This window comes from Phycodurus eques, chromosome 5, assembly GCF_024500275.1.
Source record: "Phycodurus eques isolate BA_2022a chromosome 5, UOR_Pequ_1.1, whole genome shotgun sequence".
Classification (NCBI taxonomy): Eukaryota; Metazoa; Chordata; class Actinopteri; order Syngnathiformes; family Syngnathidae; genus Phycodurus; species Phycodurus eques.
In genome coordinates, this window is record NC_084529.1 from 20,464,986 (window position 1) to 20,486,591 (window position 21,606).

A 21,606-nucleotide genomic window follows, 5' to 3' on the forward strand; every position below is an offset into this window, starting at 1 on the left:
ATTCTTTAATCACAAGTGAAATGACAAAGAATCTTGATGCAAGCATGGGGAGAACATGCAAACTCCATACAGATGGGCCAGAGTCAATATTTGAACCCAGAACCTCACAACTATGAAGCATTACTATTATTTTTATTTCATTTTTTGAATTAAAAAAAGGTTATCATAGGATATAACGATTTTAAAAAAACTATTACGGTACAAATAAAAATAAATGAAAATATGTTAACAAATGGTATAATAAAGCAATAAAAGTAGAATTGCAGATGACATATAGCAGCATTAGCTGCTCGCCATTCAATGGCTAGCAAGTGTGCCGGCGCACACATCTTGTTTAAACGTGGTTGCTGTTTATCGTTGTAGGCCCAGCGAGCGGAGGAGGTGCGCCAGGAGCTGATCAATCAGGTCAGAGCGTCAGCAGCCAAAACCCTGGAGAGCATTCGCGGTTAGTGTTGCTCAAACACACACACGGCATGTCTAATGTGATGTGGTGTTTAATAAACAGCCTCTCTCGTTCCCCGTTGAGAGTACCTTTTTTGAAATGGCTCCACTCCGTGTTGGAACCGATGTTAGCCATGTTGACTCATGGCTATACGAGTGTGAGGCTAATTGCACTGAGGACTCTTTTAACGGGCGTTGAGCACTGAAGCCTAATCACCACTCGCACACTTAACACACTCCTCACATAATTTAAGCACCTGAGAAGATGCCAGGCAAAGTTGGCTGGCCCCGCTCCTTTTACATGCTTTGGTGACGTCATACATCTGTGTTTGCTAGAGGCAGATGGCGATGTCGTTGGATGTGTACGTGTGGGAGATTTCACACACTTTTTCTGCGTGGCGGCCTAAGCAGCTCACGGCGCTTTCCTTTGTCTCCTGTAGGGCGCCAGGTGTCACAGCGTCTGGCTGAGGAGGCCAGAAAGAGGGAGCACTTCAAGGAGCTAAAGCAGCATTTGGAACAAGAGCAGGAGGTATACTATCTTTTCTCAAAATGTTTAGGATTGCCTATAATAAGAGTTTAAACCAGGGATGTCCAAACCTTTTCAATGTACAATTATGCTCATAAGTTTACAAACCCAGGCGGAATTTGTGAAATATTGTTTTGTTTAGTTTTTTTAAATACGACTGATGACTGAACAACAACCATCAATATGTGGTGGGCTAATGAAAAATGTGCAGTGCCCGCGGGCTGTACTTTAGACACCCCAGGGTTAAGGTTAGTGTACGTATACTGCCAACAGTGATCCTTAAACAGTTTAATGATTTTACAACATTACCTTTAATGGCTTACAGATTTGTTTTTGAAAGAAAATGCACTTGAAGTGAGCCTGTACATGCAATGAAGACTCAGCGTATCTTCCGCTAACAACCCCAAATCTTCCTTGACACACAGTACATAGCTTGTCTTTTAGTTTAGATGCATCAATTCAACATACTTCTGTGAGGCCAATTCCTATTTAGAAAGGGCTTTGGCGCCCTCTTGTGGCCCAAAAACACAAATAAGTGTGTTTTTCAGAGAATAATCTAGTATAGGATCCTTAATAAACGCAAGTAGGTAAATTTGCCATGACTGTAGTAGCTATTGTTTGTCTGTGTAATTGGTTTTCCATGAGAGGAATTTGAAAAAGCCAGATTTCAACCTTAACAGTTCAGTAAAACATTTTTCATTTTGAAATCTGTAACCAAAAAGCTCAGTATAATACATCATTTACGTACACACCCTGCAGTGCAAACGCAAGAGAGCCTTCCAAAGCGAACCATAGCCAACAGAAGATGTTGTGGAATATCGGATATACAGTACATGTTTTACTGTACGATGTGCTTTTACTCTCGCAGTGGCGCAGAGTGGCCAAGAAGAAGCAGGAGGAAGACGACTTCAGCTTTGCCAGAGAACTGAGGGACCGGGAGAAGAGACTTCAAGCGCTGGAGGAGCAACTGGAGCAGAGAGCCAGGTCTGACTGCTTATTGATAGCCGATCGGTAACTGATTGATGATTAAAATTCACCCGACGGGCGTCATATACACCCACGAGCAATGTTTTGGAATTTAATGTACTACTTACCTTGTGTGTGGCTTGTAATGCCATAATACTGACAGATTTCCCCCCTCTTACTTCACTATTTTCCCCAAATCTGGTCTTTACATTTGCCTTAGCCGACCGAGTTTATGTCTATGAACCCAGCAGACGTGTGATGTGCATGTGACTCCAATTCCAGGAAGGAGCTGATCGCCCAGTACAGCCACCTGTCAGAAGAGGCGGCTCGTAAGGAGCGGCGGGCCTTGTGGAGGGCGCAGAGGATGAGACTGGACGAGGCTCGATCCAACTTCTTCATCCACGACCGGCAGCAGTTGCGAGTGTGTTGCGTGAGGCTTTTAAATGCCGAGCGCTAGGATGCATTAGCAACCAAATGTCATGTGACTTCTTACCAGGCCGTATTGGAGAAGTATCCTTTGGGCCAGGAAAGACCTCCTGCTTCACCGCCTCAGTACCTGCTAGCACTGGTATGACACTTTGCATATCCTCATTATGCACCTTCATTGGAAAGAACGGGTGGTGTCACCAGGGGGCTTTGTTTACCTTTACTATGACTGACAGCCTGTGTGTACCCCGCCTCTTGCCCAAAGTCTGCAGGGATAGGCTCCAGCAAAAATGCTGCTGATTTTTTTAAATTTTTAATTATTATTTTATTTTAATTGTCCTTATTTATTTGTGGAAAATGTTTAAAAAAAAAACATGCTGGTGCATCTAAATAAATAACAATATTGGAGAAAAGTTAATTGAATTTATTTTGGAAGTTCTATTCAATAAGTGAAACTTGTATTATATAGATAAACACATGGGAAAGTCTTAACATTCCTCATTTTCACATTAAAATTTATTTTGATTGTTTCTCCTTGTCATAATCAGATTTCTTGAGCTGGTGAATTTTTGTGGTAAACTACATTCATTAACATTATTAAAAATATATTGGAACATTAAATATTTCACTCTGTCTCATCAATCTATACACAGGACAGAGTTTCACTTTTTGAATTCACTCTTTTCCCCAATATTCTAATTTATTGAGATGCACATGTATGTATTATGTGACATAAATGTTGAAATATCCATCCATCCATTTTCTGTACCGCTTATCAGAATCATCTTTTTTTGCCAAGTATGTCCAAAAAACTCACAAGGAATTTGTCTCCGGCAGTTGGAGCCGCTCTCGTAGGACAACAGACAGTCAGTTGACAGAGAACATTTTTGAGACATAAAGACATTGACAAAAACAGTCACTGAGCAATAAAGGGTTGCTAGTTATTTGGTAATGCCGGTACATTTTTTTATTTTTATTTTTTTTGGACAATTGTCCTCTAGCGCTTAGAGCAGTTCGAAAGACTACTATTGCAATAGTCCGGTGCAATGACCATTGTGCAAAGGGCGCCGAGACTTCAAGCGAGTAGTGCGATAACCTGGGACAATGTTGATTGTGCAAACGTTGCAGATACTCCTCAGTCAACGTGCAAATGGAGCAGATGCTACTCTGGCATGAGTGGCTAGTATTGGTCAACAACATAGTGCAGCGTGGCGAGACTACTACAGTGAGTGCACGAGTAATGTATAATTGGCCCCACAGAAATGTGACAACAAACTCAAGACAAAAAATTGCCAGCATGCTGTAATGGAATTGTAGGTTAGGTGTTTAAGAAGTTGATTGCAAGAGGGAAGAAGCTGTTGGAATGTCTGCTAGTTCTAGTTTGCATTGATCGGTAGCGAATCCTCACTAGGGTCGCGGGCATCCTGGAGCATATCCCAGCTATGTTCGGGCGAGAGGCGGGGTACACCCTGAACTGGTCGCCAGCCAATCGCAGGACAGATAAACAAAAACAACCATTCGCACTCACGGCAATTTAAAGTCTTCAATCAACCAACCCGTTGAGAACATGCAAACTCCACACAGGCGGGGCCATGTTGAAGTATGATTTTTAAAATATATTACTATAAAGATGCATTTGCACGTCTCCCTATAGACCCTAGAAACCTGGAAGTCTCTGCTGTAACTTTCACTATAAAGTAACATAATTGCCTGGGTAATTTTCTTTTAACATTTTTGGCTTAACAAGATAACAAGAACAATTTGACAAAAAGTTGCCATGGCCTGGATGACTGACAGTCTACACAAACTAAGAAAAAAAAAAAACATTTTCAGCAAGCACAAAGCATGGAAAATGACTTTGACAAGTATGCTGTGACACTAATGATATGAGGAATATTCTCAAAACTGCAATTGAATAGGGAAAACTTATACAGTTACTCAACATGTCCCAAAAATATTATCTGCTCTTTGCTCTTTGCAGGAAAGTCCCACAGAGCAGTTTCTGGAAACAAAACCAGAGGCGCCTGAAGAATCACAACCGTCGCTTACAGTTGACACAGCCGCCTTCATCTCCGGCGACTTTATCCCAGAGTTGCCAAACCCCGATAACATCCAGCAGGGGGACACAGCCTTGCTGGAGACGGGCACAGATGTCCCCGAAGCGTGTCCCACAGCACAGCTTATAGACTACGACTTCAGCGCCCCCTTCAGTCCACTCGAAGGAATCACCGGCCAGCGATCCCCGGTCGCTTCCTTGCGGCTCAAGCTTCCTTGCGGCTCTGTCCCGCTGCAGCCTGACGTAATCCGCAACCATCCCTCCTTTTCCCACTTCCCCGTGGGGGAGAATATGTCTCTGATCCACGACAGCCTACCCGTGGCCAGCCCCTTTGGCCATGTTTCGAAATCCAGCTTTTCCCTTGGACAGTACACCCCCGAGGAGCCTCAAAATGTATCCAGATTTAATGGGCTGCCTTCTCAGGATGCTACGCTGCTAGGACAAGGTGACGGTTCTGTGCTTGTGGAGCAAGACAAAGTTGTGGAACCACATGAGGATGCGGCTATAAAAGATGAAGACGATGCCCGTGCTCTAACACAAGAAAAACTCGGCAGTCTTTCTAATAGTAATGGGGTTTGCTCTTTCGAGGCACTTCTAAACCTGACCACCACTCATTTATCACAGTCTACGATGGCGCATCCCTCAGATTCACACATCAAGATCGGTGAGTATGTGTCGGACGTCGAAGCCCCTCAGCCTTCCCCGAACGTTCACGGCCACTCCTCGCATGCCCACATCAAAGTTGGAGAGAACGTGTCCAACTTTGTCAATTCGCTCCCAACCCGAAACCTCCACGGTCACGTCTCGGACGCCCACATCAAAATCGGGGAAAACGTCTCGGAAGACTTCTCTCCACTGCCATCTCCCAGCATCCACGGTCACGTCTCGGACGCCCACATCAAAGTGGGCGAGCACGTTTCGGACGTCTTGTCTCCCCTGCCCACGCCCGGTATCCACGGCCACTCCTCTGACGCCAACATCAAAGTGGGCGAGTTCGTCTCCAACGTGTTCGAAGCCAGACCCCGTTGGAGCAAGCACGGCCATGTCTCCGATTGCACCCTTCAGGTAGGCTGCGTGGTGTCCGGCTCGGCGCCGTTGCCCGGAAGCGCCCGCAGTCGCGTCTCAGACTCCAGCTTGGGCAGCGGCTGCATGGTCACACAGAGCAACGTGCTTCCGTCCCCGCTGCCGGGCAGCCAATACGGACACTCCTCGGACTCTGCTCTGGGAGTGGGTTGCGTAGTGTTAGGCACGGCTGGACAATCCACCATTCCACAGGGCGGCGAGAACGGCAACTCGTCACCTTCTTTGTTGGGAGCCGGGAAAGTGGATCACAACAATGATGCCAAAGGTATTAAAATGAAATGCTTTACAAAATTACAATTCCTCATTAGGGCCCAAGCACAAAGGCTTTCACATCCTGCAAATACCCCAAAAATATAATTCAGGTTTATAATTAGCTTAAATAATATCTTAAACCGTAACTATACCACAAACTATGATTCCATAACATTTCACACTCATCTAACTACATTATCCTGAAAAATAAATGGCTTACAGATGATTTGATTTCTTTGAGCCCCTTAATGGCATACAGAGCTTGGCTCTCAGTCAAGATGTATCACTTAAACATCAAGCGGTCCCCTTCCCCCGCATGTTCGTGTTCTGCTTCTCGCACAATTGCCTATTTGCAGACTTTTTTGTGGAACCTGTCCTCCTTTATTTGCTGAAAAACTCATCATGTGGGATCTTGGTGACACGAAACTATCATGAAGTGAATTGAGGAGCTTCATTTAAAGCAGTGATTTAAAACCAGGGTGCCGTGAGAGATCACCAGGGATGCCAGGGGAAATGATCCAATTTCACTTAAATTGTCAGAATATTGTGAATTAATTTCAATATAACATTATCTATCTATGCAAGCTACATAATGACAGGCAGAACAATTCAATGCTCTTCCATTAGATGCCAGACATTGAAATACACCTGTTGCCAATTGCTGTCATGGCTTCCTGAAAGTATATCAGCTTTGTGTTCAATTAAGCAGGCATTTAAATTTCACACAGAGCAATTAAAGTAAATTCAAACGAGATCAACATTGTTTCAGTATTATACTTTTTGTTACGTTTTTTTGGGTGGTGTGCCGTGAAATTTATCATGTCACCAAGCCATTGTGTTCTCATGTAAAATGATTTTGTCGACAGCTGGGGAGTCTGAGATGCACGAGCAGCAAGAGGTGGGCAGCGGGTTTGACTCGTCCCCCAGAGAGAAGTCTGAACATGCATATCTCCTGGCCTTGTCTGCTCAGTACCAGGTGGAGCGCTATGAAGACTGCTACAGCCTCATGGGTCAGTCATAAGTGTTTGGGTACAACATAAAATGTTCACATTACATTTCTAAGAGTTCTTGAGGTCTAAATGTGGCCCAAACATTTTATCTCCTTCCTCGCTTAAGTTGGGATAAATATATTTTCAAACACCGGCGAGCGAAACAACACAAGACGAGATGATATTTGGTCAGATACATTACGACATAAGAAGTTCATAATCTAATTGGATGTCCTTCCAGAGTCGTCTCCCGAGTGTCAGCTGCTCAAGCACGTCACCCGGGGCCCCTGCGTCGTCCTCGCTAAATCCGTGCAGCTCAGCGAGATGGTCTCCCTGCCGGTTCTGATCAAACACTCGGTCACCGCCCCGCTCATCACACAGTGAGTAGCAAAGACGCTCATGTGGCCACCACGGGATACACGGGACAATGTTCATTATCTTCCATCTTTTGAGGTTTTTTTTGCATACGATGCAGTTGAGAAGCTGCAATTCCATCTCGCCATTCCTAGTCGTGACTTTAATCTTTCCAAGCTGCAGGCCACATTTTTATTTAAATGTCTTTGCTCCTGACCTTGCACTCTTCACATCATCTACCTGCACAATATATTGAGATCCAGTACAAAAACTACAGTGAACCGCGATTATTCCTGTTCATATAGGGACCAAGTAATTAATTAAAAGGTTTGTAATTGCCTGTAGATGCCATAAGATGTTGGCAAAGCACTGCTTTTGTCAAAATGAACCTCCTCAACTCCATCCGACTCTGCAGTTTAGAGGGGAAACTGCTAACGAGCCGACCCGCCTCCCAACCATATATAATAAAACTAAAAGAAAAGTGAGGTTCCCTAGGTATTTCTGTAAGAAGGGTGCAGTGTATACAATATGTCATTGATACAGTATTTAAATAATTGTACGGCGTAACCACACCAATTCCTATCTCACAATATGTTGCATTTTGCTGTTCTATGGTTAGCCTTACATTTTTCTTCTTTTCTATTGCTGGTTAACCCCCATTTATCTACCCATCCATCCATTTTCTGAGCCGCTTCTCCTCACTCGGGTCGCGGGCGTGCTGGAGCCTATCCCAGCTATCATCGGGCAGGAGGCGGGGTACACCCTGAACTGGTTGCCAGCCAATCGCAGGGCACATACAAACAAACAACCAGTCGCACTCACATTCACACCTACGGGCAATTTTAGAGTCTCCAATTAATGCATGTTTTTGGGATGTGGGAGGAAACCGGAGTGCCCGGAGAAAACCCAGGTAGGCACGGGGAGAACGTGCAAACTCCACACAGGCGCGGCCAGGGATTGAACCCCGGCCCTCAGAACTGTGCGGCTGACGCTCTAACCAGTCGACCACCGTGCCGCAACCCCCATTAAAAAAAATTAAACAAAAATAAAATAAATAAATAAATCCAACGAAACAGTGGGTTTCAACTCCCAGTTTAGTTTGACAGTTGTACTTGTATGTTTCACTTCTGGGCCCTTATACGACCCTGTCATGTAGCCAAGAAAGAAAAGCAAACAGTCAAAGTGGCCTCAAGCTGTGGAATGCAGCCGACTTCGCCTCCTCACAACATTCCACATCTGCTATGACACAGCGTTGGTGGTATAGTGGTGAGCATAGCTGCCTTCCAAGCAGTTGACCCGGGTTCGATTCCCGGCCAACGCAGTCCTTTTTTTCTTTTTCTCCCTTTTTGGATTAAACAGCAAAAATGTTATTTTGGGTGGGTAATATTAAAATTATATTTTGATAATACTTTTTATAGGTTTTTGTTGTATTTCCTCATGATGATGTGTGAGTAGTTCAGTTTGTGTCATGTTCTCGCCCCTGCTTCGGCCGGCAGCGTGTCGCTGGTGAACAAAGCAGTGGTGGACTACTTCTTCGTGGAGTTGGGGGTGGAGCGGCACTTTGAGGCGCTGCGCCACTTCCTGTTGATGGAGGACGGCGAGTTTGCACAGTCGCTCAGTGATCGGCTATTTGAAAAGGTGACATAGGCTCAATGTTCTCCTCTCGCTCTAATGATTTTAATATTGTACAAGGAAGTTCGAAGTGAAGAGTTTATGTCTTTCACCTTGTCCTTCTATTTTCTTGTTTTTCAATGTGATAAAATAAATTAATGCTGTTTATGACATAATTTCTATAGTTATGTGCACAAGCCTTGCATGAACATTAAGAATATTTAAAAAAATAAGACAACTGATGAACAAGTTGCAATAAAACAATTAGAAAAATATGTTAAGAGGATTGAAATGATAAAAAAAGGACTGAGAATGAAGTCCCAATACAAGACAAAAAAACATATTACAAGAGTCATAATTTTACAAAAGTGAAATCTGATTAAAAATCATACTACAAAAAAGCTGCAAAATAAGAATACAGTTGTAATGTTACCAACAAAAAGTAAAAAAAAAAAATCCTGTAAATCATATTAAAAGAAAAAGCTTTGTAGTTTTATGAGTAGTCTTAATAACAGAAAAAAACTAATTACCAGGAAAAAAGCAATGAAGTCACAATAAAACCCAAAAAAGATTACATTTATCAAATAAGTTTGTGTTATGAGGAAAAAATTAGAGTAAAAAAGTTTTTTTTAAAGTATATATTTACTAGAATGAAGTTGAGAGCATTTTTTTGTTTTACAAGAAAAAACATATACAGTATAAAATATATATATTACACAAATGCACAAAAAAGTAAATTAAGTAAAACATTTGATTTAATTAAAATAGTCACAATATTAGCATTAGGAAATTTATGTAACGAGAAAATAGCTGTAATGTAATGAGGAAATTCATATGGACTTGTAATTTTCTGAATAAAGTTGAGATTTTAGGGGAAAAAAAGGGACTGCAAATGTTAAATTTTACAAGGATATCATAGTAAAATGGTACCTAAAATATTGCCTGTTCCGTCAATAATAGGTTTCTGGTGACAACAGCTTGATCCTGAAACAGTTGAACTTTATTTCCATTATTTGTTATGCGGTGGGAAAAAGCTGAACCAATCATAGGTGGATCAGCATCCTGGAGCTGAAAGCAGTACTTTCCACCTTAACCAAACTGCTCAAAGAACAAAATGGTGGCTTCAGATGTTTTGGATTATGTAGATAATATTATATATTTTCCTCATCTGTCCAGAGTGCTCGGAAACCCCTGGAATCACGTCTTTTTAACGTAAAAAGTGCTGTGCAGTCAATAAACGTTGTGCGTCCTCACAGCTGGGCAGCGGGCAGACTCCCGGAGAGCTGCTCACCCCTCTGGTGCTCAACTCCATCCTCAGCAAGGCGCTGCAGTACAGCCTGCATGGCGACACGCCGCTCGCCGCCAACTTCACCTTCGCGCTGCGCTTCCTGCCCGACACCTTCCACCCGCACGCGCCCGACTCCCTCAACTGCCTGGAGCTGCGCTACAAGGTGACTGATTACTAACACGTGAGTCCAAATTGGACAATTACGAGGAAAGAAGAATATTTACAAGAAAAAGAAGACAAGTGAAAAGTCATCATTCAGAATAAACACATTGATATATTACAAGTAAAACTAGTTAACCTGGTGAAAAAAACGTTTTATGGGAGAAATGTCCATCCATCCATTTTCAACACCGCTTATCCTGGTTAGGGTCGCGGGGCGCTGGAGCCTATCCCAGCTGACTTCGGGCGAAAGGCAGACTACACTCTGAACTGGTCGCCAGTCAGTCGCAGGGCACATATAGACAGGGACAACCATTCGCACTCACATTCACACCGTCACTGAGTGGGAACTGAACCATACTGCCCGCACCAAAGTCAGGCGAGTGTACCACTACACCATTAGTGACCTGGAGAAATTTCATTATTGGGGGGGGGGGGGGGTGCTATTTTACCGACAAACTGTAATATATGGGGAAATAAATTAATGTTACAAAAAAGTAATTTTACAACTAAGACAAGAAAAAAAATATTTTTCAACGTGAATTTTTTTTTTTTTTTTTTTTTTTTTTTTACATATCCTATTTGATGAAAAATGCAGCCCGATGGGGGGCACAAGTCGCTGCGAACTGTAGGCCGGTCCCAAGCCCGGATAAATGCAGAGGGTTGCTTCAGGAAGGGCATCCGGCTTAAAACTTTGCCAAACAAATATGAGCGTTCATCCAAAGAATTCCATACCGGATCGGTCGTGGCCCGGGTTAACAACGTTCTCCACCGGCGGCGTCAACCTGCAGGGCGCCGTTGGAAATTCAGCTACTGTGGGTCGAAGTCAAAGAAGAAGAAGAAGAGGTGGAAAGCGGGTTCTTCGGCAGAAAGAGAAGAGGAAAGCACAGAGCCTAGAACTGAATGTGGGGACTTTAAATGTTGGGACTATGACAGGAAAATCTCGGGAGTTGGTTGACATGATGATTAGGAAAAAGGTTGATATATTGTGTGTCCAGGAGACCAGGTAGAAAGGCAGTAAGGTGAGAAGTTTAGGGGCAGGGTTTAAATTATTTGACCATGGTGTAGATGGGAAGAGAAATGGAGGCGGGGTTATTTTAAAAGACGAGTTGGCTAAGAATGTCTTGGAGGTGAAAAGAGTATCAGATTGAGTGATGAAGCCGAAACTTGAGATTGAGGGTGTTATGTGTAATGTGATTAGTGGCTATGCCCCATAGGTAGGATGTGACCTAGAGGTGAAAGAGAAATTCTGGAAGGAGCTAGCTGAAGTCATTCTGAGCATCCCAGACACAGAGAGAGTTGTAATTGGTGCAGATTGTAATGGACATGTTGGTGAAGGTAATAGGGGTGATGAAGAAGTGCAAACGATATAATCTGAAGGAGGTTACCAACTGTAAGGTAGTGGTAGGGGAGAGTGTGGCTAGACAGCATAGGATGGTGGTGTGTAAGATAACTCTGGTGGTGGGAAGGAAGATTAGGAAGACAAAGGCAGAGAAGAGAACCATGTGGTGGAAGCTGAGACAGGACGAGTGTTGACGAGGTGGCAAAGGCCAAACAAGAGGCATATGATGACATGTATGGCAGGTTGGACACTAAAGAAGGAGAAAAGGATCTATCCAGGCTGGCCAGACAGAGGGCTAGAGATGGGAAGGATATTCAGCAGGTTAGGGTGATTAAGGATAGAGATGGAAATATGTTGACTGGTGCCAGCAGTGTGCTTGCTAGATGGAAAGAATACTTCAAGGAGTTAATGAATGAGGAAAATGAGAGAGAAGGGAGAGTAGAAGAGGCAAGTGTGGTGGACCTGGAAGTGGCAATGATTAGTAAGGGTGAAGTTTAAAGGCATTAAAGAGGATGAAAAATGGAAAGGCAGTTGGTCCTGATGACATTCCTGTGGAGGTATGGAACCATCTAGGAGAGATGGCTGTGGAGTTTTTGACCAGCTTGTTCAATAGAATTCTAGTGCGTGAGAAGATGCCTGAGGAATGGAGGAAAAGTGTACTGGTGCCCATTTCTAAGAACAAAGGTGATGTGCAGAGCTGTGGGAACTATAGAGGAATAAAGTGGATGAGCCACACAATGAAGTTATGGAAAAGAGTAGTGGAGGCTAGACTCAGGACAGAAGTGAGTATTTGCGAACAACATTATGGTTTCATGCCTAGAAAGAGTATCACAGATGCATTATTTGCCTTGAGGATGTTGATGGATAAGTACAGGAAAGGTCAGAAGGAGCTACATTGTGTCTTTGTAGATCTAGAGAAAGCCTATGACAGAGTACCCAGAGAGGAACTGTGGTACTGCATGCGGAAGTCTGGAGTGGCAGAGAAGTATGTTAGAATAATACAGGACATGTACGAGGGCAGCAGAACAGCGGTGTGGTGTGCTGTAGGTGTGACAGATGAATTTAAGGTGGAGGTGAGACTGCATCAGGGATCAGCCCTGAGCCCCTTCCTGTTTGCAGTGGTGATGAATAGGCTGACAGATGAGGTTAGACTGGAATCCCCGTGGACCATGATGTTTGCAGATGACATTGTGATCTGCAGTGAAAGCAGGGAGCAGCTGGAGGAACAGTTAGAAAGATGGAGGCATGCACTAGAAAGAAGAGGAATGAAGATTAGTCTAAGTAAGACAGAATATATGTGCATGAATGAGAAGGGTGGTGGGGGAAGAGTGAGGCTACAGGGAGAAGAGAGAGCAAGGGTGGAGGACTTGAAATACTTGGGGTTAACGGTCCAGAGCAATGGTGAGTGTGGTCAGGAAGTGAAGAAACGGGTCCAAGCAGGTTGGAACGGGTGGAGGAAGGTGTCAGGTGTGTTATGTGACAGAAGAGTCTCTGCTAGGATGAAGGGGAAAGTTTCGAAGACGGTGGTGAGGCCAGCCATGATGTACGGATTAGAGACAGTGGCACTGAAGAGACAACAGGATAAAATAAAAATGAGCTCATCAAAGGGACAGCCAAGGTTCGATGTTTTGGAGACAAAGTTAGAGAGAGCAGACTTCGATGGTTTGGACACGTCCAGAGGAGAAAAAGTGAGTATATTGGTAGAAGGATGACGAGGAGGGAGCTGTCAAGCAAGAGAGCTCGAGGAAGACCAAAGAGAAGGTTGATGGATGTCGTGAGGGAAGACATGATGGCAGTTGGTGTTCGAGAGGAGGATGCAGGAGATAGGCTTACATGGAAAAGGATGACGCGCTGTGGCGACCCCTAAAGGGACAAGCCGAAAGGAAAAGAAGAAGATCCTATTTGATGAAAAACTCGCCTATTCGCAGAGTTCCGAGGTTCATTTAGACAAAAGTAGTGTTTTACCACTATTGGCAATTATAAACATTTTTAAGGGTGCAAATTTCTTGATTTTTGAATGGGGGAAAATTGTCACACGACAAAAAAAAAAAAAAAACGATTTTAAGGAAACTTTTCATAGTATTATGATGATTATGTTTATTATTATGGTTATGATGACATTGATGTCAATGTAGTTTCATATAACCCTTCAGGCAACAGATATTTGAACACAAATGGTAGCAACACAAGCAGACAGCATACAACACCAGTCAAATGCATATATTCTTTGTCCTCTGCGTAAAACAACACATTACTGCAGCTTAGTTGTGACAGTCTTCTTTGTGTTATACCATCGAAACTAATTTCTATTTCTGTATTATACTGCCCCCTGGTGGCCAAGTCACACACACCAGAGGGCATTAAATTATGATGCAAAATGGTTTAATTAGTTCGGCACCTGCGAATTCATCTATTCGTGGATTTTGTTTTCCAAAAATATATTTAAAAAATATATATATATATATTTGAATTTACATTTCTTTGTCCTTTTTATTGTTAGTTTTTGGTTTGTTTTCAGTTATTCGGGGATTTTTCACTCTTTGTGGTCCGGCCCCGTCCTTATCCCCCGTGAATAGCGGGAGTCTATTGTATACAGTAATATTGTACAGTATTGTGCAATTTTTTGTAAAGAAAAAGTAAAAAAATAATAATTTTTTCGTGAGGCTGAAACGTATTAATGGCGCTTTCATCCATTTCAACAGGGAAAGATGATTTGAGATACAGATGTTTTGTGCCCTCAGGTGGACTGGCCGCTGAACATCATCATCACCGACAGCTGCATGAACAAATACAACCGCCTGTTCTCCTTCCAGCTGCAGCTCAAACACATGGTGTGGAGCCTTCGCGACGTCTGGTTTCACCTTAAGAGGACGGGTGAGTGCACCAGTACATTTTGGGATGCCGCCCCCCACCCGCCTCTCCACTTTGTATTCATAGAGACCATTAACTTGTTTATTCCTCCCCTTCCCCAGCGAGTGCCGCTTGCGTTGCGTTATCGATTCACCGCCATCGATTGGTGAGGCGGCGCTCAGACTATTCAATATTTGTCCTTTAACGAATATTGAAAAAACATGTTATGGTTGTATTGATTGTTATCACTCAGCTCCTGCAGGGGACGTGGCTGACGATGTGTTAATGGTTCAAACGCAGTGCAAATGTGTTTTTTTTGTTTTGTTGTTTTTTTTAAAAATGTCATTAACATTGATTTTTGCCTTTAAAACACAGAAAAATAATAATTGTGAAATGTCAGAGGCTGAAGGAAATGTCAACATGCTTTTTTCTTTGAAGAACTTGAAATGAGGCGTTAAACTTTTATTTTCATTCATTCATCTTCCGTTCCGCTTATCCTCACTAGGGTTGCGGGCGTGCTGGAGCTATCTTCGGGCGAGAGGCGGGGTACACCCTGAACTGGTCGCCAGCCAATCGCAGGGCACATACAAACAAACAACCATTCGCGCTCACATTCACACCTACGGGCAATTTAGCGTCTTCAATCAACCCACCACGCATGTTTTTGGGACGTGGGAGGAAACCGGATTGGCCGGAGAAAACCCACGCAGGCACGGGGAGAACGTGCAAACTCCACACAGGCAGGACCGGGATTCAAACCCCGGTCCTCAGAACTGTGAGGCAGATGTGCTAACTAGTTGCTCGCCGTTCCGCCTTTTATTTTCACATAATTGAAATATTTTGAGATATTACAATATAGAAGAGTTAGTTGTGTTACCTTTTTTTAAAATTAAGACAAGAACATTATATCGATAGCCTAGTAGCATAGTTGATAATAGCATAGTCGTCGTATTTGAACATTTCCGGAAAAAAAGAAAAACATTTTTAACAAGCACATTCATATTTTATTTTTATTACTATTGTAACAATAAGGTAAAAATTAATTAGATAATTATGCTATTAAGGTAAGTATTACAAGAATAAAAGAATAATACATCCATCCATCCATTTTCTGAGCCGCTTCTCCTCACTAGGGTCGCGGGCGTGCTGGAGCCTATCCCACCTCTCAACGGGCAGGAGGCGGGGTACAGCGTGAACTGGTTGCCAGCCAATCGCAGGGCACATACAAACAAACAACCATTCGCGCTCACATTCACACCTACAGGCCATTTAGAGTCTTCAGTTAACCTACCATGCATGTTTTTGGGATGTGGGAGGAAACCAGAGTTCACGTGGGCACGGGGAGAACATGCAAACTCCACACAGGCGGGACAGGGGATTGAACCCTGGACCTCAGAACTGTGAGGCAGACGCCCTAACCAACTAAAATTCATACTACTAGCAAACCAAGTCATTTATAACGAAATTATAATTCTTAGGATCTAATAATCATAAGTCAAACTTAAATGCCTCTGATTAAGCTCAATAAAGTTCAGATGGGTGTGTAGACTTTTTAATAACCTCTGTATATGGTAATACTAAGTGTATGTTAACTGTGTGTACATCAGCGTTGGTGAAAGGCGCGGGGCGCTCGGTGCAGTTCCGCCAGCTGCAGCTGTACCGCCACGAGATGCAGCACTTCGTCAAGGTCATACAAGGTTACATCGCCAACCAGATCCTGCAGGTGTCGTGGAGCGAGTTCACCGCCAAGACGGCCGCCGCCTGCGACCTGGACGCCATCCACCGCATGCACGCCGACTACCTCAACAGGGCCATCTTCAGGTATGTCGCGTTTCTATCTGATAACCCCCCACCCCCACCCCACCGTCTGTCGTTGCCACAAGATGGTGGAAATGTTAGGGTTGAAGCTCCTCAACATAGTTTTACAAGATGCTACCAGATGGTGTTGTAGCATTACTTTTATATTCTCTCAATGTGATATTTTTTTTAAATCCCATATTCGATTTAAGAAAAAGTATACGTTCCTGTAACTTTTTTCTCATTAGGACTGTTTGCGGAAAATGTCTTTATTTTATTTATTTATTTTTTACTTATGTTGTATTACAAAACATATGTAATTGTAATCTACTATATTACTGGGAGAAAATGTGCCCATAAATTACAGTTGCTTTTGGAAGTTTGCCTGATGACAATTGTATTCACATTTTAAAAATAGCGCAAAAGCTTTGATTTTATTTATTCCCCCCCCCCCATGTTCCTTGACTGTAACATTGTGATTTTTTTTTCTCATGTGAGTATTAATACTATGCCCTAATAATGAGCTTTTGCGGTCATTTAATGGCTCTATCCTTGTAATATTTTTTCCTTGTATATATTCTGGCTCTATTCTTGTAAACTTACTACTTTTGTTTAATAATAACATGACATTTTTATTAATCGTAATAATACACATTTTTATTATACACTAGTAGGGACTGAGCCCGTGCGAATACCACGAATCTGCTATTTATATATAGAAACATTATTATTATTATTATGTATACGCTATTCCCTATTAACTATTCGCAGATAGTGAGTAATTCTTCAAAAAAGAGGCCTCAAGCTGTTTGTTGCTTCTCAGTTGTTTACTGTCAAACTAAACATTCAAGATAGAGAATTACATTGTGTATTTAACCAAAACACATTTGTCTTACAAAAATCTTCTGGCTTAATGCTAATAGGCCGTGTAAAATGCCATAGGGAGGCTAATAAAAATAGCATCAATGTTGCAGTAATTACAAACCTTCAAACAGCTTACTTTTGAACACAAGTGGTAGCGATATTACTCACATGCTTATATTGTTTATCCTATGCAAAAAAAATCCTATGGAAAAAAAAAAAAAAAAAATATTACTGCATCTTGGAGCATCTTCTTTGTGTATTAATTATACTATAATGATACTGCCCCCTGGTGGTCAAGACAAACATAAGGATCATCACAATGTTCAATGGGCATTGATGCATGAAATCATGATGCACAAAGTCTTAGCATTCTATTTGTGTCACTACTGTATGTTTTTATAAAGTGTTATTCTGTACAGTGCTATTTTTCTTTAGTGTTTTTTGGGAGGCTGGAACAGATTAATTTCAATTCATTCCAATGGGGAAAAATGTGCCTGCGTGGGTTTTCTCCGGGCTCTCCGGTTTCCTCCCACATCCCAAAAACATGCATGGTGGGTTAATTGAAAAACTCTAAATTGCCCGTAGGTGTGAGTGTGAATGGTTGGTTGTTTGTATGTGCCTTGCGATTGGCTGGCAACCAGTTCAGGGTGTACCCCGCCTCCTGCCCGATGATAGCTGGGATAGGCTCCAGCACGCCCGCGACCCTAGTGAGGAGAAACGGCTCACAAAATGGATGCGATTTCAGTTACGAGCGTGGTCATGTTTTTTTGTTTGTTTGCTTTGGCCGTCAGGGCTTTGCTGACGGAGAAGGCCGCTCCGGTGATGAACATCATCCACAGCATCTTCAGCCTCATCCTCAAGTTCCGGGCGCAGCTGATTGCGCTGCCCTGGGCCAGCCAGCAGGGTGAGGCGGTGCACCCCAGCTTCATCGCCATGCAGCAGTCGTACAACACCTTCAAGTACTACTCGCACTTCCTCTTCAAAGGTGACCCCCCCCCTCCCCCCTGCTTTACATTAGAGAGCCAGTGACTAATGTTTGTTGTTGTTTTTGTTCAGTGGTGACCAAGCTGGTGAACAGAGGCTACCAGCCCCATTTGGAAGACTTCCTCCTGCGCATTAACTTCAACAACTACTACAAAGACTCTTGACCACATCACATGAGCATGCTCATCCGCCTTCTGCTCTGTATATACAGAACCTGTACAAATTCACTTGAACTATTGTAATGGCGATGCCTCAGACAATGTCCTCATGTGTCTGGTGATGTTTTCAAGCATTTGCGTGCATAAATTAGTATATTTGTAGAAATAAATAAGTAAAGACAACATGCTTTTATTTCATCATATTTTATGGAATGGTAAAAAGTAATTTATTCTTTGTCATTTTTTTAAAAGTAAATGTAAACATTTTAAGTATTACGATATGATGGTTCCATGCTTTATTTACAAATGAAAAAGGTATAAATATTTTTTTACATTACGGATTTATTTCGTGTTAATATTGTTAATTAAAACAAAAAAAATTTTTTTTTATATTTTGATTTTTTAAGAATTTTGACAAACATTTACATTAGTACTGCATTTAAGTAAAATTGTTAGTACCTCGTTTGACGTCAATTTTAATTTGTTTATATGTAAAGTAATAAAAATCCATCCATCCATTTTCAACATCGCTTATCCTGGTTAGGGGCACTGGAGCCTATCACAGCTGACTTCGGGTGAAAGGCGGACCCTGAACTGGTCGCCAGTCCTTCGCATGGCACATATAGACATGGACGACCATTCGCACTCACAGTCAGACCGTCACTGAGTGGGAACTGAACCCACGCTGCCTGCACTAAAGTCAGGCAAGTGTGCCACTACACCATCAGTGACTAGTACTAAAAATCCCATGCTTTAACTGTCAATTAAGATTACTCAAAATATTAAAATCCCATGTTCTAACTGAAAATTAAATAAGTATTAAGTACTGTAAAAAAAAAAAAAGTATCATTGTTAAAAGTTCTAAGAATGACATACTTTGATTGTAAATTAACAATGTTCTACTTTTAATTAATTTGCATTGTCATTGGTAAAATGAAGTCATCTTAAATCTCTAAAATCACATGCTTTAATTGCAAATTAAAGTTTTAATACGAATTACAATTTCTTTTGTCACTTTTTTAAAATTGTATGGTATAAGTTGTCCATTTTATTACATTTTGTATCATTGCTGAGTAATTAATAACACGTCACATGAACCACGAGAACATAGCAATAAGGCTATGATGCTACGGAGCTCATTGTTGGTTTTAATCTGTCAACAGCACACAGGAGCTGACATCCAGGTCATGTTTAAGAGAGTTCAAGATAAAAACAAAAAACAAACAAAGATGTTACATCACAATCCAAATGTTTAATTTCCCGCAGGGCTCGTGCACGCTAACTGTCGGCCGTCATGTCAAACTAAGCAAGGATGGAATGCTGAATTAATTCATTAGTGCAATTTGTAGCCTTCAATCTTTTATTTTTACAAAACAGATGAAACTTTTTTTTCGTGTGCAAAATGTACATGAGTAAAGAATTTTAAGTACAGTGATACCTTGACCTAAAGTGCAAGAGTTTTTGGAGTTACGAGTCGCCGCATCGTCAATTTTTTGGCATTGGGATGCGAACCAAAAACTTGAGTTACAAGTCAGGTTTGAATTCACCACCACTTGAGTGAAGAGGGAAAAAAAGCAATCAATTACCGTATTTTCACGACCATCAGGCGCACCGTATTAAAAGGCGCAGTCTCAGTTACGGGGTCTAATTCTGTATTTAACACATACATAAGGTGCACCGTATTATTGGGCGCAGGCATGGTAAAACGCTAGCTTAAAATATACGGTAGCATGTATGCACGGTAAAACAATGTTTTTAAAAAGGCAGTGGGAGGTACTTTATTGAAGTATTTAACAAAGTACTCATGTTATTTTTTGATCAATCCTCATCCATAAATCCATCAAAGTTCTTATCTTCTGTATCCGAAATGAACAGCTGGGCAAGTTCTCCAACAAACACGGCAGGTTCCCTCTCGTCATTGTCAGAGTCAGTCTCGTTGCCGGGGGGCTGTTCAGCAACGATGCCGGCTTTCGCGAAAGCTAGGACAACAGTCAAAGCAGATAACCTTAGCCCGGGCATCCACAATCCATTCACATATGGTGGTGTAACTCGCCGGCGTTGCCTCCCAGTCTTAGTTGCACTTGGTTTTTCACAGCGGCTGTGAGATGGGCGCGCATGGAGTCACAGATCAACAGGGACGGTGACGCGTGGAAAAAAACATCCGGTCTCTTTACGTACACCTCACTCAGCCACTCTCTCATTTTCTCCTCGTCCATCCAGCCCTTTTGATTGGCCTTAATGAAGACTTCGGCTGGAAACTTTTCTTTACGTGGCGTCTTCCTCTTAAAGATCGCCATAGGTGGCAGTTTCTGTCCATTACCATGGCAACCAAGCACAACAGTAAAAGCCGACTTCTCGTGCCCCGTTGTGCGTATCGCTACCGTGGTGGTCCCCTTCTTCTCTACAGTGTGGTTCACCGGGATGTCGAAAGTGAGCGGCACCTCGTCCATGTTGGTGATGTGGTTGGGCTGGATGTGTTTGTCGGCAATCTTTTTACTGCAGTAGGAGCGGAAGATGGCCGCTTTTCCTTGTAATCCGCCGGAGGTTGCTGCGCCATGGTAGTTCTTGCCCGGATGGATAGATGGCGCCGTTTCATAAAACGAAAGCACCAAGACGGACCTCCTTGAAAATGTTCGATTTTCATTCCTTGTGCAAGCGTTATTGCACTTAGTCGAATGGTGACTGCAGAGACTCTTCTCCCGGCTGTTCTTTGCTCATTAATCCATTGCTCGAGTTGGTCTTCCAACTCGGGCCACCTCGCCTCGAAGCTCGTTTTCCTGCTTCCTCCACTTGCGAACCATGGATTTGTTGACCTTGAATTCTCTCGCGGCTACTCGGTTCCCATGTTCCTCCGCGTAACTGACAGCTTGCAGTTTAAACTGTGCTTCGTAAGCGTGTCTCTTCGTAGGTGCCATTTTCGGGGGTCTTTAGCCAAACCGATGTTGTTTTGCACAATGCACATACCGGCGCTATATACCTACTGGGGGCGTGTCTTTAGCGTCCTCTGTCACGCGCATCCTTCCCCCTTTACGTCCACATGCTGGGTTTCAAAACAGAGTTTCAAATTAAGTTTTCAAATCAGGGTTAGGGCTTTAAATTAGTGTTTCAAAACATGGTTAGGGTTTCAAATCAGGGTTAGGGTTTAGAATTAGGGTTTCAAACCAGGGTCAGGCTTTCAAACCAGCGTTTGGGTTTCAAAGTAGGGTTTTCAATCAGAGTTAGGGCTTCAAATCAGCATTCAGGTTTCAAATTAGGGTATTAAAACAGAGTTAGGGTTTCAAATCAGGGTCAGGGTTTCAAATTAGTATTTCGAAACAAGGTTAGGGTTTCAAATTACAGTTTCAAAACAGGGTTAGGTTTTCAAAGTAGGGTATCAACACAGCGTTGGGGTTTTAAATTAGGGTTTCAAAACCGTAAACTAAATGCAGACTTTATGTGAAATGGTTTGACAACACCAACA

At 42.6% G+C, this 21,606-nt stretch overlaps 1 protein-coding gene and 1 non-coding gene across 2 annotated transcripts in view; both read left to right on the forward strand.

The window, feature by feature from the left end:
* Nucleotides 1-18,333, forward strand: part of tubgcp6 (tubulin gamma complex component 6) — a 34,480-nt gene extending 16,147 nt beyond the window's left edge. The window contains exons 12-25 of the mRNA XM_061678000.1: nt 364-445; nt 882-970; nt 1,836-1,951; nt 2,216-2,354; nt 2,430-2,501; nt 4,341-5,763; nt 6,617-6,760; nt 6,981-7,119; nt 8,590-8,731; nt 9,961-10,155; nt 14,235-14,367; nt 15,951-16,164; nt 17,796-17,989; nt 18,061-18,333. Of these exons, the coding sequence (XP_061533984.1) occupies nt 364-445; nt 882-970; nt 1,836-1,951; nt 2,216-2,354; nt 2,430-2,501; nt 4,341-5,763; nt 6,617-6,760; nt 6,981-7,119; nt 8,590-8,731; nt 9,961-10,155; nt 14,235-14,367; nt 15,951-16,164; nt 17,796-17,989; nt 18,061-18,152 (3,174 nt within the window). The 3' untranslated portion in view covers nt 18,153-18,333. The remainder of the gene's footprint in view (nt 1-363; nt 446-881; nt 971-1,835; nt 1,952-2,215; nt 2,355-2,429; nt 2,502-4,340; nt 5,764-6,616; nt 6,761-6,980; nt 7,120-8,589; nt 8,732-9,960; nt 10,156-14,234; nt 14,368-15,950; nt 16,165-17,795; nt 17,990-18,060) is intronic.
* On the forward strand, nt 8,343-8,414 carry trnag-ucc (transfer RNA glycine (anticodon UCC)). Its single transcript has one exon. It is a non-coding gene; the product is annotated as a tRNA-Gly (tRNA).
* Nucleotides 18,334-21,606: the final 3,273 nt, after the last annotated feature.